General features: G+C 40.4%; 1 protein-coding gene across 2 annotated transcripts in view; it reads left to right on the top strand.

Annotated features, from left to right (window-relative positions):
• Positions 1–18,553, top strand: part of ALG6 (ALG6 alpha-1,3-glucosyltransferase) — a 55,320-nt gene that overhangs the window by 15,184 nt on the left and 21,583 nt on the right. For both annotated transcript variants that reach the window (XM_033917221.1, XM_033917222.1), the window contains exons 5-9: positions 3,958–4,040; positions 4,512–4,576; positions 10,686–10,871; positions 14,355–14,490; positions 16,396–16,481. In XM_033917221.1, coding sequence (XP_033773112.1) covers positions 3,958–4,040; positions 4,512–4,576; positions 10,686–10,871; positions 14,355–14,490; positions 16,396–16,481 — 556 coding nt within the window. The remainder of the gene's footprint in view (positions 1–3,957; positions 4,041–4,511; positions 4,577–10,685; positions 10,872–14,354; positions 14,491–16,395; positions 16,482–18,553) is intronic.

Raw genomic sequence — 18,553 nt, 5'->3', positions numbered from 1 at the left:
ATGACCACATCCAAGCTACTGATCTCAAAAATGTCTGTAAAAGTTCTTCCATAAAGTCTTCCTACCATCTTTCCTGCAACGAGGCAAAGTCCAGCATTGAAGCTTCCTCTTGTAAAAACTTGTGGTGAAACCGCAATATTACTAAGGCTTACGCTTCCAAACAAAATGTCATGTTTAAAGCTTCTAGCATTAGCAGTTAAGGCACCTGCTGGTAGGGTTCGAACATGTCTGAGTTGCATGTATGGTAAGATGGCTCTATCTGTTAATTTGTACTTTGTACATAGAATGGTAAAAGAATGCATAGTTCCTTCTTCCTTCAACACATAATGTAGGTAACTGATAACCTCTCAGAGATCAATACCGAAAGACCTGTGTTTTAATACTCGGAGAAAAAAGATTACCTTGAATGGATAGTAAAGGTGAGTTAGTCACTGAAAGTGTCAGATATGCGCAGGTCCATTTCCACATCTGCTACACTGGTTTGTAGACTGGATAATGTTTCAAGATAGAGGTAAAATACCTGGCTGGGGCATGCAGGAGAGAACTCGCATGATAAGGCAAAATAATGCAACCTTTGCTTCTGTAAATGAAAAAATATGAGGTTCACCTAAACCAATCATTCATATGTCTTAACTGATAAGTTGTAGATATGAGTCGCATATTCAACAATCCCAACCACACTTTCTCTCTTGACAGAGATAGTTTTGAATATGACAGGCATGCTCGCTTCCCAAACCAAAGCTATCTCATAATGGCTCGTGTTAATCAGGTAGGCAGGGAAGCTGTAAAATTATTGGTAATATTTGAAATAAGTACAGCCATTGGGGAATAATAATTTATTTTTCTTTTTTTATAAATTTATATATGCAATTATTCAAAACCCCCCCAAACAATCTTGTACAGTAAAGCCATGAAAATAAAGAAATGTTGATACTGATAATTGTAATGACAATTATCCGAAAAGTAACATTATTTACAAACTTTTTCTTTGGCACTAATCCTCTATTAAGGAGGTACCAATCTTATTGAGTAGAAAAAGAAAATTAAAATATATTATTATTAAACTAAGGAAAAACCAGAGTCACTGCTGTTAGAAACAAGAGAGAAGCATGACACTACAACTCCATTTAGTGATCCTGGTTAGGGTGCCTCGCTATCAGGAACGAGGACAGGTGGATAGGATGTCCTGCTCATAACATCCCCCCCCAAAAAAAAATTCCATCCCGCAGCCGTTTCATTTTAAACAGGAAATATATTGGAATTCCTGTTTGAAATTATGTGAGAGCATCCAAAATGAATAGCCAATTTACAAATTGAAACATCCAAATTATGAATGCCAAAAATCCAGGAACAAGGACATCTGTCTGGCAGCATGATTTATTTATTTATTCAATTTTCTATACTGTTCTCCCAGGAGAGCTCAGAGCAGTTTGTTTGTTTATTTTAAAAATTTCTATACTGTTTTATTCCAAAACGGTTTACGATAAAATTACATACATAAAATATTGAAGCAGGTCAGAACAGATGAAAACAAAAGCAGAAAGATTCAATCTTTGCAATAGGTCAAATGCTCAAAGAAATGCATCAACGAATAATTGCATTTTCAGCAATTTCTGTCTGTCCTGGAGGGCTCACTAATATAATATCTAATAGCCATACAAGTTCTTTCAGAGCAGAGAAGTAGTCTAGTGGTCAGTGTGGTGGACTTTAAATTGGGGCACCCAGGTTCATATCCCCTTACAATTGTTTTATATACTGAGCCCTACAGGAACATGGAAATACCTACTATTTCTGGCTATACACCACCGTAATAGCTAGGGTTACCAGATTTTAGTTAAATAAAATCCGGACCCCCCTAGCCTTGCCCCCCAGGCCTGCCCCATTAATCCTCAGCCCTGCCCCCTTCTCCACTTGTTCTCGTCAGTTGATCAGGCATGCAGGGATGCAACGCGATGACATCACGCGGAGATGCTTTCCTGACGTGGTCCCAAAGAAGAAGCTTTTGAAAACCGAGACATAGTGCTGGGTTTTGAAAAGCCGTCCAGATGTCTGGACATGCCCTCTAAAAGAGGACATGTCCGGGTAAATCCAGACGTCTGGTAACCCTAGTAATAGCCTTCAGGCTTGCAGGTATTGTAAATATTTAGGTACAGTAGGTATATGTCTGTTTCTGGAGGGCTCACAGTTTAAAGAAAAAAAATGAGAGCTGTAGTGGGTTACAGTCCATTACACTGACTACTGGGCTACTCCCCAGACTTGCTTTCTGCTTTGTGCAGATTGCCCATAATACCTGATGCCATCATACAGCCTGGTATTCCTTTTGGTTTCACTTTCAGGGGAGAGGGAGGAGTCATGCCGCAATCCATTTAGTAGTTAGCTGCTTAATCTGAGCACTTTAAAAAAATTTTTTTTTACCCCGGATGTGACTGCAACAAATCTAATATAATAAAATGCTAAGCGCACATGCTCACTCTTAGCCTGTGCTTCCCTGATCCATCGCGCTGTGCCGGCAAGAGCGCGCATGCGCGCTTACTACGTCACCAGGACTCCAGCCGGGACCGCAGCCAGCCGCCGATCGCCTCCATGAGCGAAGTACGAGAAAGCGAGGGTCCATCAGAGCTGCTAAGAAGATCATGCGCCGCAACCCCAACCCCCTCCACCCGTTCCACTCTCGCGCGCGCACTCGGTGCCGCCACAGCTCCGGCTCTTTCCCGCCCTCCAGACTTGCCGTAGGGGCCGCAATGATGAACACCTCCAGCTGGCCCCAGGGCCTTCCTTCAGACCCGTCAGGGCCCGCCTTCGCCGACGCAACTTCCTATTTCTGCGCGGGCTGGGCGCCACCGACTCGCACCCAGCACGGGTGGATGGACACAATGTAAGCGATGCAGGAGGGAAGAGGAAGCTGGTGAGATAACGGGCTCGTGGGGGAGGGGCTAGAGAGGTGGGAAGGGAAGGGAGACTTTGCCATTTGGAAGGAGGATAACGGGCCTGAAGGGAAGGGGCTAGATAAATACAGGACCCATGAACGGGAAAAGAGATAATGGGCGACAGTGGACCAGAGTGACCAGACTGACTAGGCCGGATCATAACTGGCAACCATATTCTATCAAATTTTGCTTGGCTACTGCACAGGGAAGTGGGGGGGATAGAAATGCTGCTGCATAGGGGGCAGGGAGAGACACAGATAGAAAGACAGACAGCGGGAGGGAGAGAGACAGAAAGAAAGAAAGACAGACAGACATATTCTAGAACCCGTTAATGTAACGGGCTTAAAGACTAGTCTTAAATAAAATGTCCTTTCTAGACTTGGACATTTCTTCCCATTTGATAATAGCTGTTGGACATCCTAATTTGGGTCAAACATAGTCCTACCCACAACATGCCTCCTTGCTAGTTGGACAAACTGCAGTGTAGGATGTTTACATTCTTCCATTCCAAAGTCACTATTTGAATGTTTTTTGCTATTTTTAGATACCATGGTCCAAATTCTGTAACCGGCGCCTAATGTTAGGCACCTATTTCGGAGGCGCCTATCTAAGTTGAATAACAATCTCAATTAAGCTTTTTAATCAGCACTGATTGAAACATAGGCGCCTATCAAGAAAGCGCGATTCTGCAACAAGGCACCTCTAAAAATTTAGACGGCCTTCAAAAAAATAGGCGCTATGCATGTTGGGCGTGGCTACATGTTAGGCGCCTTTTTGCAGAATCATTGCTCTTAAGCGTGCTTATGCGCTCGGCTAGGCGCCTAACTTTTAGTTGTGCCTAGAGCTGGCCTATTTCTTGGGCGCCTCCAAAATAGGTTCCGCTCAGCATGATTCATTAAACAGCACCCAATTTTACTTGAATTGCGCTGATCAGTGCCTAATTAGACGCCTAACTTGTGGGCGCTTCTTATAGAATGTGCTTTGTAAATGACTCCATTGGTTTCATTTTATTATTCTTCCTGTCTTACAGTTTTTATTGCAGATTTGAATCTGTATATACCTGCAATTGTGCTGTATTGTTTCTGTCTGAAAGAAACTTCAGTTAATAAAAAGGCGAGTATCACACTTTTCTATCATTGCTGTGTGAATGTAAAAACGTCTGAAAAAACCCCCAAACGGCTGAAAAACCCCCCAACAGGCTGACTGCAAATTCCTCAGTATTTTCTAGCCCCTTCTTTCAGTTGATCATATTATTTCTTTCTTTGTGGATTGCTAAATGCTGCAGTGAAATGTTAAATGTTTTCTGCCTGAAGTTTAGGAGATGAACTTGAAAGTGCGCTCAGGTTTCTTGTTTGGGGTAAATCAAGACACACTGGTGGGAAGGGTTAAAAATAGGACACAGATGTGATCTGATGCTACTTCACCTCCTGTCCTACAGTCGTATCACAGTCATTCTAGTTCACTGGTAGATCCCAGAATGTATGAGCAGAAGAGTTGCATAATTCAAGTGGTAGTTTTGGAAGGGGGTAAGATGAAAGGAAGACGGCCTCCTAAATATGTGCATTGTATTCTTTCTCTTTTCAGGTCTCCATTCTACTCTGCATATTGCTTTATCCAGGTCTCATTCTCATTGACTATGGCCATTTTCAGTATCCTTTCACATGAGTTACAAGTGGCACCTTTTTTATTATTATTATTAAATCTGAGCTCTTCCCCTTCCTCCTCTAAAAGGAAAAGCTAAAAAGTATTTGGATGTGGATAAGAGATTAGGGTAAAATAGACAACTGAGTATATGCCGCTGTTCCAAGATTGTTATAATAGCATATTTTTATAGTCTGCTACTGAGTATGTAAGAACGAGATTGTGGATCATGTTATAATCACAAGAATTGAAGCAAGGGTGATGGGAGTCCTAGGTGAACTTTCAGCCCTGCCTCTCCCCTCCCAAAATTTTGATAGTTAAATTCAATCATGATCATCACACAAATGTCTTATAAAAACGTAACTCCTTCCAGAGCTTCAGTAAAAGGAGATACACTTCCCCCTCCGTATTCCATATCTACGGATTCGGTTATTCGCGATTTTTGACCAGAAATTTTTTTTTCATTTTTTGGGCTATTTTTAGCCCTGTAAGCCCCCTCCCTTAAGTCTTACCTGGCGATCTAGCGGGTTTTCAGGCAGGAGCGATCTTCCCATGCACCTGCCCCGTGCAGATCACTCACAGGAAATGGCTCGAGAGATTATGGGAACTCAAGGTAGCCATTTCCTGTGAGCAACCTGCATGGAGCAGGAGCGTGGGAAGATCGCTCCTGCCTGAAAACCCACTAGACCACCAGATAAGGCTTAAGGGGAAGCTTACAGGGCTAAAAATAGCCGAGGGAAACGAGGGATAAGTGCAGAACCGGCCCGAATATTATTCGCGGTTTTTCCATATTCGCGGACCCGCTCTGCCCCTAACCCCCCGCAAATACGAAGGGGGAAGTGTATTTGCATAGTGAAGGCAGATCTTTCATTTTTCACATATTAGTAAAATATCAATTACAAATAAGTATTTGAGAGTTGTATGTTCATCTGACTAACTGTATAATGATCTCTCTTGTCCACTAGAGCAAAGGATGTACAAGGGGTGTTCAACAATTTATCTACCTTGGTAGGAAAGAAAAGTTTTCAAAAAATTTTTGTTTTATTTTTCAATGTAGTCCCTTGATAGCTCCATACACTTCATCCACTTTTCCAGCAATGACTTTTAACCCCTTTGAAAATAATTCTTCTGATTGACCTTCAAACCAGGATGTCACAGCTTCCTTGATGTCTTCATCACTTGAAAACCGCTGCTCACGGAGAAATCTCTTCAAAACTTGGAACAGGAAATAATCTGAGGGAGCCAGGTCAGAACTGAAGGGTGGATGGTTCAGCTGCTGAAACCCACATTCTCAGATGGCAGCCTGTGATTGTTGTGACATGTGCACCGGCGCATTGTCGTGAATAAGCAGCATGCTTGCTGTGAGTTTTCTTCGTCTTTTCTCCTTGATTGACTCCCGCAAAGTGATCATTGTGTTGGCGTAACACTCCTCGGTTATGTGTGGCATGAACTCTAGAAGCAAAAGTCCATCATCCCAGAAGACAGTTGCCATGACTTGCCTGCAGATTTTTCTCTTGAGTTTTTTTGGGATGGGGAATGACTTGTGCTTCCACTGCATTGACTCCATTTTGGACTCAGGATATCTGATAGACCCAAGTCTTATCTCTAGTCACCAAACAATGAAAAAGATTTCACTTGGTCTTCATAGAGCATCTCCAAGTTCTCCTGACAGCACTGGAGCCTTGTGACATAGCGTTGGTATTCTTGGAACTCATCTTGCACCAACCTTAGACATGCCCAACTTTTCATGAATTATTTTCCAAACTGTACCTGCCGAGAAGATTTCTTCAGCTATTCAGGAAGCCTTAATTCATCTGACAAAATTAAATCCTTGACTTTCTTGCACATTTCGGTAGAAGTTGCTTCCACAGGCTATCCAGTGTGAGGGTCATCTTCATTGGACTCTCTACTTCACTTAAACTGCTTGTTCCAAAATTTTACTTTGTAGGATGATGGGGCAGACTCACCATAAACTGCAGTCATGCGTTCATGGATCTCCTTTGGCTTTTTCCCTTCTTTTGTGAGAAATTTTATCAATGAACCATGCTTCAAATCTAGCAGTTACTTTATTCACACGAGGACTCTTCTGACATCTTGTTTCTTGTAATGTTAGACTCACACTGAGCCACAACTGTGCATGAGTAACCTTGAGGCATGTCACAACATACACAGACTTGTTTCAACATGTTGCTACTTTCTTTCATACTCTGGTAGATAAATTAATGAATGCCCTTCATATTTGGACCCCAGATAAGTGTATGGCATCTGAAATACTAATGCCCTTGGGGAGAGCATTGCTTTTCTTTTGGAATGGGAAGATGGCTGGTTTCCTTTTTATTGGAAATTATCGCAGTTAAGTATTTATTGGCAATTACTGCTGTAAGATCTGAAATCTCAATCTCCAAATGCAGTGGCCATGTGAGGGCATGCATTAACATGAAGGAGAAGAACGCCTTTAGACAAAAGTCCTCTGCGACAGCTTTGTATTTTTGGCTTCAACTCCTCCGGTCGGATCCGAGTGCACTTTTCATTCCCATCCAGCACACTGTCTTTCACCCCTCTTCCCCCCCCCCCCCCCAACTCACACACTCAAATCTGTCTGTGTCTCCAACTCCCAAGCATTCTGTCCTCACTCATACTTTCCTCCACCCACCTGGCATACTTTCTTCCCTGTCCCTTTCATTCCCTCTTAAGACACACTCTGTCCTCCCCTCTTCATCCTTTTCCAAAGGTGCTTTCTTTCTCTTTTCCTTTGTATCTACTCTCATACCTTCAAAGGCACTTTGTTCTTCAGGTACTGTAGCTCTTCCATTCCTGTAGATTTTCAGCTTCTGTGTTGCCCGTCTTTAGGTCTAGCTGGCTGTATATCCCATGTGTCTGTTCCATGCATGCTAAAATGTTAAAGTGTGTACCCCACCTAAAAGTGACACACCATTTCTGGTCCCCGAGCTCATTATAAATTTAGAATTTTATTTTTCATCTCTATTGCCTCTGGTCTTTCTGAGTTCTCGTTCTCTCTCTTTATGTGAGAGATGATAATCAGTTTTAGCAGGGATCTTCACCCGTGCCAGTGTTCAGCTGTTTATTCTGAACTCACAATTTAACTACTTCTTGATCTTTCCAGTGTGTATTGCTGATCATGAACATCTTTTCAAAATACTATAGATCATTTTGATCTCCAAAAGGGATTTCACGAGAATGTAAAGTGGCTGTTCTGGAATTTGTGGTGCTTTGCTGGATAAGAGAAACAGAGCAGAAAGCTTGATCTGCACTTGCCTTTCAGCTTTTGCAAGCACCCATCTTACAGGATAATTGGTCATTTTTACTGGCTATAACCAGATGATTCAACACAATTTTTTAGAGGCCATAATACTTCAGAGAAAGGTATAGTCACTCAGTGCTCACTTTGGTGCAGCAACAAATTAAAGACTGGGGCACACTGCTGCTCTCTCCTCTTCTACTAAGCATTGTAGATGCAAAAGGATTACATAATACTCTTGTTCTGATTACCTTCAAGGTTTCTTTCTTTTACAGCAGTAAGGAATCAATAGGTTCTGATAACAGCTCCTGTCCTTCAGGCCCCTCCCCCCAACTAAAACTAAACTAAAGCTTAACTTTGTATACCGAGTCATCATTCAGCAATTAAATAAACAGGGAATGATTTACAAATGATAAATCGAAGATAATAGCAAAATTTCAAAAGAATTAATTTTCAAAATGTTTGGCAAATAGAGTAGTTTTTAAAGATTTATGGAAAAATTGAAATGAACTGGAACTCCTTCAAAAAAAGAAGGAGGAGATCATTCCAGAGTTGAGAGAGTTTAAAGACCAAAGATTGACTGAAGATCTTGACTCCTTTAATCCCTTCCAAGACGGGTCTAATTTTCAGTTTATCATAAGGTTAATTTATATATTTAGCATACCTTGAAAACTAGACAGTTGGGTCAATGAGAATCTTTTGAACAAAAGCAGTATATGCTGCAAAGATTTGGCAGTGTGTTGGTGGCTATGGATTAGAATCTGGAATGAAGAGTGGACCCCAGGTATAATAAAAGTAGTTCTTTATTTCAAACCATCCCAGATGTAATAAGTATTTTGACACCTCTCTTGGACTCCTACAAATTAGAATCTCCAGGTATGCAATTTAAACTTGCACTTCAGAATTTGTAGAGATACTTTTCTCTGTTATTAACATGTGTATCTTGGGTCAGATCAGTAGCAGTGCCATATGGAAGAGCCTTGGTTTGATCTCCTCAGATCAGGTGGGGATGCTGCAGAAGCAGTGTTTACAGCCTCCAAGTGGAAGGAGGGAGTTGTGGTCATTAAGGGTATATGGAAAGCTCTTGATTGCAGGCTTCTAAAAGGCGTTCTGGGATTGGAACCACCGTCCAGTCCCATTGCTGTCATGATTAAACTAGGATCATTGAAGGGGAAGAATGATATAAAATAGAGGCAAAATCCCTGGGTAGTTGCAAATGAAGGCTCGGAGAGAGCAATTCTATAACAGTGCATCTATATTTAGGCACCTAGAGGGGAGCCTATTCTATAAAGGAGCTACTTTTTTTTTTTCTGAAATTTCCAGCCAAGTGTATGATTACCTATCTAAAGAGATTCCTATTAGAAAAAGAAGTTTCTAGTGAAAATCAAAGAGTGGAAAACCGATGTTAATGAAAATCAGTTATATTTCTTGTGATTATTTGAAAATTTAAATATTTCTTTCCTTTTCTATGTTGTGGAATTTTTTATTTTGCTTTGGAATGTATGTTAATTCGTTTAAACTATAATTAACCCCCCCCCCTTTCCACTTTAACATGGCTTTGTAAAGGAGGAGGTAGGTAAATAAATAAAAACTCATTGGTCAAAATATCAATCAGAATAAAGAACCAATAGGTATTTATCTGTAAGAGAAACGGTTCATAGACAACCCCGCGAAAGACAAAGGCGCGTGCCGACAACTGAGCACAAGACGGAGGTGCGCGCCGAAGAAAATTACAGTTTTTAGGGGCTCCGACGGGGGGGTTTGTTGGGGAGCCCCCCCAGTTTACTTAATAGAGATCGCGCCAGCGTTGTGGGGGGTTTGGGGGGTTGTAACCCTCCACATTTTACTGTAAACTTAACTTTTTCCCTAAAAACAGGGAAAAAGTGAAGTTTTCAGTAAAATGTGGGGGGTTACAACCGCCCCCACAACGTGGCGTGATCTCTATTAAGTAAAGTGGGGGGGTTCCCCCCCCCACACCCCCCCCGTCGGAGCCGTAAAAACTGTAATTTTCTGCGGCACACGCCTCCGCACTGCGCTCAATTGTCTGCGCGCGTCTTTGTCCCGGCGCACTTTTGACCTGACACCAGAGAAACAGGTCTTCAATCATTAGTGCAAGGCCACCATAGACTTCAAAAGAATATCGGTCTGTGATATCTCATCCAAAAACCATTCACTGTTTCAGTAGTGAAACTACTGCTTTCAATAGAGTGAAGGCTGCTGCTTCCAGTAGTCTTGACAGTTTCCTTGTTTCACCCAAAGGGGCTGCTTCAGGGGACTGTTATTCAGCATACAGCAGCTTACATAGCAGTATTCAAAAAGCCGCCATGTTGAATGCTGCTATGTAAGCTGCTGTATGTATGCAAGTAGATGATTAATTTTATGAAGTAAAGTATATATTTGCATTGGAACTGCGCCCAAGTTACTCTTCCAAGAATACCTATGCACAGATTGTGTAAAAGTCTGTGTGTTGTTTTCAGTGTGCAGGATCAAAAGGCTAATACATGCCTACCCCAGATTTCTCTAATGTAACATATTTCATTTTTAATATTGAATGTGGGAGTGTGTGGTGCAGTGGTGCCAGCCTTGGCACCCTGGGTTTGAATCCGCACTGCTCGTTGTGACCCTGGGCAAGTCACTTAATCCCCATTGCCCTAGGTACATTAGATAGAGTGGGAGCCCACCGGGACAGATAGGGGAAAAATGCTTGAGTACCTGAATAATCTGTAATCCGTATAGAATTGTAGGATATGCGGAATATAAATTATTTTTAAAAAAAATGTCTAAACCTTTTATATCTTCTTTATATGAAGAATCTGTAGATGTGCAGATAGCTTTTCTTGACCTTAACAAAAACATATATATAACACTGTGAGTCTTGGCTTTGCATTATGGGGTGTGCTGGGCCTTTCGTATAACTGGCACCTGCTAGGATCATTGGCCTTTTGCTTGGCCCTGAATTATAAACAGATGGAACTTTACCATGCTTTGCCTTTCTTTTGCTACCTTCTAGGAAAATGTTTTGAAAAAGGCCTCAATGGAAGGGGGTGAGTGCCTTTATTTCTACATCATTGTATAGAATTACAAGCTCTTGAGCTGGGAGCTAAGCATGCTTGGATTGATTCAGTGGGCTCAGCAGCAACCGACATAAACCGGAGTTGCTAAATTACCCCATTCCAAGGTGGGAATTTTGGGCCTATCCTGAATTTCAGGCAACTCTACCCTAATGTATTATGTGACCTGCAGCATTGATTTTAAGTAGGTAGAATTGAGAACTACAAATACCACACTGCTTTTGGGATGTATGTAAGTTCAAAACCAGGACTGACCAAAACGTCTCCCTCCTGGAATTTGGCAGTTATGATAAAGTATTTTCTCAGGCTGGCCGTGAAGTACACCCTATCTAATCTAGTTTTAAGAATATCTGCAATAAATACGTGTATATGTGAGATTTATATACAATGTGAGCTAGATTCACTAAAAACGGTAGTTAAGACCATGCGGGTCGCTGTGGTCCGAATTTTTGTTTTTTTTTTGGCCGACTTTCTAAACGGCAGTTGATATTCAAACAGTTTCCCATTTAAATGGATATTTGCGGAGGTCTGCTGTAATTCCATCTGAACAATCATTTAGAAACCAACTCTCACACATGCACAGAACTGGCAGGGGAAGCCTGAACAGTTGAGCAGCAGGGGAAGTCCCAAAACAGCCTCCTGCCACTCAACTATTTGAATAGTACTTGAGAAAAGGTTAAGGTCCCCTGGAGATATAAACACACATTCATTTATTAAGTAGTAGTGATTCATTGTTGGATCTTCAGGGGACCTCAACCTTTCTCAAGTACTATTTTGAAGGATATTTTGTGAAGTACTTGACTGGGTTTTTACTACTTAACTATTTGAGGCAGGAAGACTTTTTTTATTTTTTAAATTGCACAGATGTGCTTGTTACACATGCACAATTTCGGCCTCATAAAAAAAGCATCTAGCTCCCTTTCCTCATTCCCCATACTTAGAAAATAATCGGCAGGATGGATACCCCTCCCTCCTGCTTCAGCCCCCAGGCTCCTCCCACACACCCCTACCTCTTATGTGAAAAAGACAGCAGGAGGGATGCCCAGTCCCTCCTGCCTGCTGGTCCGCCCCTTCTCGATGCATCCTGTGATGCACGGGGAGGGGTCTAAGGCCTTGATTGACTCAGATGCCTAAGGCCCCTCTCAGAAATATTGTTAACGAAATAGCTATGAAATCAGAAAATTGAAGTATAAATAGGAACCTGTGAAATAAACAAATGGAACGTTATTTATTGAATAATTATTGATGCAAGGACTTGCTCTGATCACCTTCTAGCAAATAGGAAGGAATTTTCCTTTTTTTTTCTAAGCCATATTGTATTTGGCATGAGTTCATTAGGACTTTTGTTTTCCTTTAATCATCGGAAAAAGTCTAGTTGTAATTTATTCACAGTCAGGGTAGGTGAAATGAACAGGACATATGTAGCAGACCACTTGGGTGGCAATGGCTCAGGACTTCTCTAGGGGGCTACAACAAGTTTATTTTTTATGGATTCTAAGGGGTAATGGTAAGAGTTACTCTTCAAAGCCCTTAGAAGTTGGTATCTCACTACTTCACTCTCTTCCTGGCTCATTACTGAACAAGTAAAGAGAATATCACGTCTTCTTAATTTACAGTTACTCGTGTGGAACATTTAAAGGCCAAAACAAATTCCCAAAGTTCTAAAAGTTGTCCTTATGGTCCTTGTGCTATTCACTCTAATTTTTCTTCTTCATTTGGGTTCCTTCCTGGAGCTTCTCTTTTATGTACTTTGAAAGTCATTCTTACGTCTCTCTAGGGCCTAAGCTTGGCTCCTTTCTCTTTAACAGCAAGACTGTCTGTAGCCTGCATGCCACTCTGCTTCCCATGTAATTAATTAATTAAATTATAAAAAGTATTATGCACCCTCTCAGATTGGGAAAAAAATACTAATCAAGATGGTATACAGAACCTTAAAAGGAATTCAGTTCATCACAAAAACCCCCTCGAATTCATAAAACATACAAAATCAAGAGAATAATCTTTGTGGTGTACTCCTCAATAGGTCTAAACATATGGAAGTGATTTTTCTTGTAGTTGGGTTAATGGTCAATCTCTCTCTCTCTCTCTCTCTCTCTCTCGGTAGTAGCCAGGCAGATACTGTGAAGGAATTCTCTTACACAAGGCCCCTTTTTATCAAGCAGTGGTAGAGTGTTTTAGTGCTGGCCAGCAAGGTAAATGCTCCAACGCTCATTCAATTCCTATTAGCGTAGGAGCATTTATTTCACCGGCTGGCCAGTGCTAAAACACTCTACCGTGGCTTGATAAGAGGGCCTTAGTTAGGTGACCCTGGGCAAGTCACTCAGTCCTTCATAGCCCCAGGTACGTTAGATAGATTGTGAGCCCACCGGGATAGATAGGGAAAATGCTTGAGTACCTGATTGTAAAAACCGCTTAGATAATCTTGATAGGCGGTATATAAAATCCTAATAAACTTGTATCACTTTCCCATGAACACAAAACCTCAGGCTCCTCTATCCTTTCACTGGCATCTTGGCTGTACTCCTGCAGCCTCAATCTAGACACTACATTCCCTTCTCTCCTCTTGATTGTCTGGAGATTGAGGTAGCATTTATTCCTTTTTCCCTTTATTTCTACTACTAATCATTTCTGTAGCACTACTAGACATATGCAGCACTGTATATCAAAACATAGAAGAGACAGCCCCTGCTCAAAAGAGCTTACAATCTAGTCAAGAGACAAACTGGACAAGATGGGGAAATTAAAGAGGGGAATGATAATCAGATGCTGGTGCTTAGGTCGGTTGGAATTTTCAATTATGTCTCAGAAAACCATAGTGGCCTCTCTTCCTCTTACCTTCATTTACTTTTCCAAGAAAAATGTTTGCTGTCTACAATTTTTCCAATTGCTCCCTTTGTTCCCATCGAGCCAATAACCCCAAGATTCTTCTTTTTAAGTTTAGTTTCCCTTTGGCATGGGCCTTGGTCAGCACCCAATACCTATTGACACTTGAAATCTGTCTTCTAGTTATTGACTTAGTAGAAAATAAGAAGACTGTTTCCTCAAAACATCCTGTTATAATCCCCCAAACCCCTTTAGTTCCCCTACTGGCAAGCCAGCTAGAAAATTCCTACTCTGTTGTTCTTTTATCCAGGTACCGGGACTCATGTATGATAGCACAAAAATAGTCAATCAGTTCTGATTAGAAATCTAACAAGTTCAGTCAGTTCCTTTATTATACCCTTTTTTTTTGGTAAATCATCTTTATTCAGTTTCAATCCAGAATCCGTACGGGACAAAAAAATATTGCAAAGAACACACAAAAGAGCATTAACTAATGCCAATGGTAAGGGCCTGCCTTTATTATACTTTTAATTTACATCATTTAGCAGAATTCAAATTGCTTGGAATTAGTTCTTCATGTTTTGTTCTTGTTTGATATTGAACTTCCATCAAACAACTGTTCTTATGTTGCAGGCTAGCTTTGCTAATGAAAGTTGCCTTCGCTGTGGTTGCATCGTTTGCTCTCTGCTGGCTACCGTTTTTGACAGACCTTGAACAAATCCTACAAGTACTCAGAAGACTCTTCCCAGTTGATCGAGGACTCTTTGAGGCATGCTTGCAATTTTCTTGCTATTTCTGCCAGTGCCCCCTAATTTTTCTGGATCCATCAGCAATCCAAGAACCTTTTTGTCTTCACCTTTTTGGAGGCTGCAGACAAAGCACTAGTAATTGGAGATGGTAGCTTCTGCTGTCATTTCTTGCCAGCATTCTGTGTGGCATTTAACTCTTGAGATCAGCTGGCATCTTTCAGAATACTATATTACATCACTCATTTTTCCCATTGAAACTGGTTTCATAGTTAAGCTTTAATGTAGACGTATATCTGCACAAGTCAGTTGCACCTATCTGATAATATATGTGGTATGCAGCTATCAAAAGTCAGAAAATAATTTCTAGTGCCTGTATATAGTGATTGATAAATCACACTCCCCACTGCCAAAATGAAATACTGTTTGTATGTATTATGGCATATTTCTATAGTCTCCAAGTATGTTGTAAAAGTTTCAGAACCTTACACCTTCGTATTTTAGCTCCTGTCTTTCAGCTTTCTTTTAGTAAGAGCTTAAAACTCAGCAGGTGTAACTAGGAAGTTTCATTTACCATGGCCATGTGTAGGATATCTGAATGAGAATAAGTTGGGTTTTGTTTTTTTTTTTTGTTTTTTAAGTAAGTCCAGCAGCAAAATAACATACGTACATATTTTATCCTGTGTAGTGGACGGACTTCTGCCAGTTTCTATCAAAGTGAAACTATTTGTGCGCATTAGTTTGGGAGTTAGCATTTTAGGCAGTGGCCAGCAGTGTTACAACTTTCTACAGAGCTGAGTCTATTGTACCATGCACTTTGCTCATTAAAAGTGTCAATCATCCTGAGCATTTCTTTTTAGCATTCCACAGGACTGTTTAGTTTAGCAGCTGTGTCGGTCTTTAAGCAGAAGTACGCAAGAGAAGAGAGACAGATTAATAGGTTATTAGATATCCTGAGGTTTAAGAACACATGGCAAGATGCACAGTCAAAAGTATTATTCACAATTCTTCACAACCATCCTACTAATGATCTTTGTCCGTTGCTTAATTGAAAATAGACAAAATCCTGCTCTTTCACAATACGATATCTAGGACTGGCAATGCCAAACTACTAGGCCTGTCACATGCAAGGCTAAATATTGCAGTGACTTATTTGGATGCTCATCAAGATAAACTGTGAAATTGTCCACATAAGCAGTGCCTAGTAACTTTGTACTGCTGTACCTATAACAGATTCTTTGGTTTGGTTCCCATATACAAAAACAGACATAAATGCACATGTCTGTAAAATCCCTTAGTTGCTACTAAGGGGGTCACAGAAGCTGCCAAACCCGCAGTTCTCTGGTAACCCTCGGCAAATTTAAGAGCATTTTCTATGCTGTTAGAGGACAGGGAAGATGGTCCGGTTGGTAATGCTAGTAAGGTACTTGAGGTTACTGTCTACACAGCTGTGACTTAAGCAGCTGTGGAGTGGATGAGTTTCATGGGCACAAGGCTGTGGTTACAGATTTAATCTTGAAAATGATCCCAGCACAACTGCTGATGTCTTGGACGTCTTGATTTATTACTGGTTAACTCTGTCATTGCCAGTCACCAGTTACAAGTTCATTCAGGTATGCGAAAAATGCAACCTTCATGTAACAGAAACATGATCTGTGAGGTCAGAAACAAAAATGATAGTTAATTTTAGTTTCTTGGAGGACATTCCATTTCATGTTTTATTAAACAATCCATTTGGTTTAGTTGGAAATAAGGGAATACTGGATTCCTTCTGTTGCTTAAGTTAATATACTGTATTATCAGATCATTAATATTTTTAGTTCTTTTTATTTGAGCTGTGATCTACTGAGAGTTTGACATACCACAGTAGAATAAATATAATAGTATCAAATTAAACATGAAAACTGTTCAAACTTCTGTATTTTCAGGATAAAGTGGCCAATGTTTGGTGCAGCTTAAGCTTCATCTTAAAAATAAAGAATATTCTTTCACCTCGCACACAGCTTTTATTAAGGTAAGGAAGAGACCTTTTAGTAGTATTTTAGGGTTATGTTTTATGTTTCCGTGTAAGATGATTTTTGATGTGCCGTACAATATAGATGACTGCTCTTATTTGTGAAGTCTGTAAATATTTTTAAAATGAAGTGGGGGAGGAGGTGAGGAACAAAAAATTACATTTTGTGATTGTTTATAGCAGTAGTTCCCAAACTTGTCCTTGGGAGAACCCCAACAAGTCAGGTTTTCAAGATATCCACTATAAATATAGATGAGATTGATTTATATCCACTGGCAACTCAGTATATGCAAATTATCTCATGTACATTCATGGTGGATATGCCAAAAATCTAACTGACTGGGAGTCTCCCAGGCCTTAGCGAAACCAGGCAGCTGATTTAGGGTAGGCATAAGAGCAAAGTACGTGGGCCAAAAATTTTAATTTCTGCCCCCCAGGGTAAATATGTATTCTGTACTGGTGGGGATTCCCAAGTTCCACCAGCCGAAGATCTCCTCCCCACCAAAGGAATTGATATGTTGGGCACCTGCCAACCGGCATTATCCTGGAGCTGCTTCTGCCAGCCATCAGCCTCCGTGCACATATGTTGTTTCACATATGCATGAAAACTGAGCATGTGTGAGAGAGGGAGTGGCCCTTGGCTAGAAACAGTGGCGGCTCCAGGAAAGTGCCAGTGGGTGCTCAACATATCAATTCCTTTGATGGGGCTTAGAAATCCCTGCCAACCACACTGAAACAGATGAAATTTTGGGCAAACCTGAGTCCATCCTTCCCACCTTTGGATATGCCATTGCTCCTAGAATAGGTTTGAGAACCACTGGATTAAAGGGTTTCTAGATTTTCTCATTTTGTGCCAAAAGAATAATTCATTGGAGGGTCTCATAATATCCTAAGTACTTGAATATACTGTATATTATACACTATTATAAGCAGGAACGATGGCCCATTGGCTAGTGCTGTGCTTTTCCTATGTAGGAGCTCTGTACTTTGAAAAGGAGGACAGAGCTAGAGAATGACAAACGGACAAAGTTTGTCCTTGACCCTGCAGGCTTTGTCCCCATCCATGCCTCATCCCCTTAGACTCTGTCTTCATCTGTACAAGCCTCAAACACTCATGATTTTTTGTTTAAATCTTTTTATTGAAGTATAAAAAGGGACAATATTCTATACAACTGTTTGTAAATCACAAATAGAGCCTTCCATTTTGATTTAGTTTTGATACAATCTTCCCAAAGATTTGGTTGCCTGTGTTTTTACATCATCTGGGAATATAATTGGATTGACTTTCAGACATTGTCTTTCAGACATGGCTAGAAACCTAAAAAATAAAATAGGAGAGTTAGAGTATATAGCACTGAATGATGAAGCAGATATAATAGGCATCTCAGAGACCTGGTGGAAGGAGGACAATCAATGGGGCACTGTTTCACCTGGATACAAATTATATCACAAGGATAGAGTAGATCAAATTGAAGGGGGGGAATTGCACTATATATTAAAGAGGGAATTAAATCAAATAAAACAAACATTCTGCATGACACAGATAGCAGTGTGGAATCCATATGGATAGAAATTCCATGTGTGAAGGGAAGGAATATACAGGTAGGGTTATATTACCATCCCCTGGGGCAGAATGAACAGACAGATAAAGAAATGTTTTCAGAGATTAGGAAAGCTGGAAAATTGAAACAGTATAATAATGGGTGATTTTTTTCGAAAGGAAAAAGAGTAAGAACAATATCAATCCTTAAATTACACCTGTATACTATAGAATATAAGCTCCTTAATCCAGTCACTAGATACTTTTTTTTTCTTGTATAGAATTTATTAACTGATTTCCTTTGAGTTCACTCATAAATCCTTGGATCATCTTTTTTGAGGACTTGAGATTGTTTGAGTAGAGATTTATTATTACGGAAATAACTTTCCTTTTTATTTTCTTCTCTTAAATATATGTATGATCAGACAATCTTTCTGTACAAAATGTTTGATTTTGTTAAAATTTAAAATTGATAAATAAAGAATTTAAAAAAAAAAAATTACACCTGTATTCTCTTGTAAAGGGGTTAAAA

Source organism: Geotrypetes seraphini, chromosome 12, assembly GCF_902459505.1.
Source record: "Geotrypetes seraphini chromosome 12, aGeoSer1.1, whole genome shotgun sequence".
In the NCBI taxonomy this organism is placed as follows: Eukaryota; Metazoa; Chordata; class Amphibia; order Gymnophiona; family Dermophiidae; genus Geotrypetes; species Geotrypetes seraphini.
Note: the sequence above shows the minus strand (reverse complement) of the source record. Positions and strands in the feature narration are given on the sequence as shown.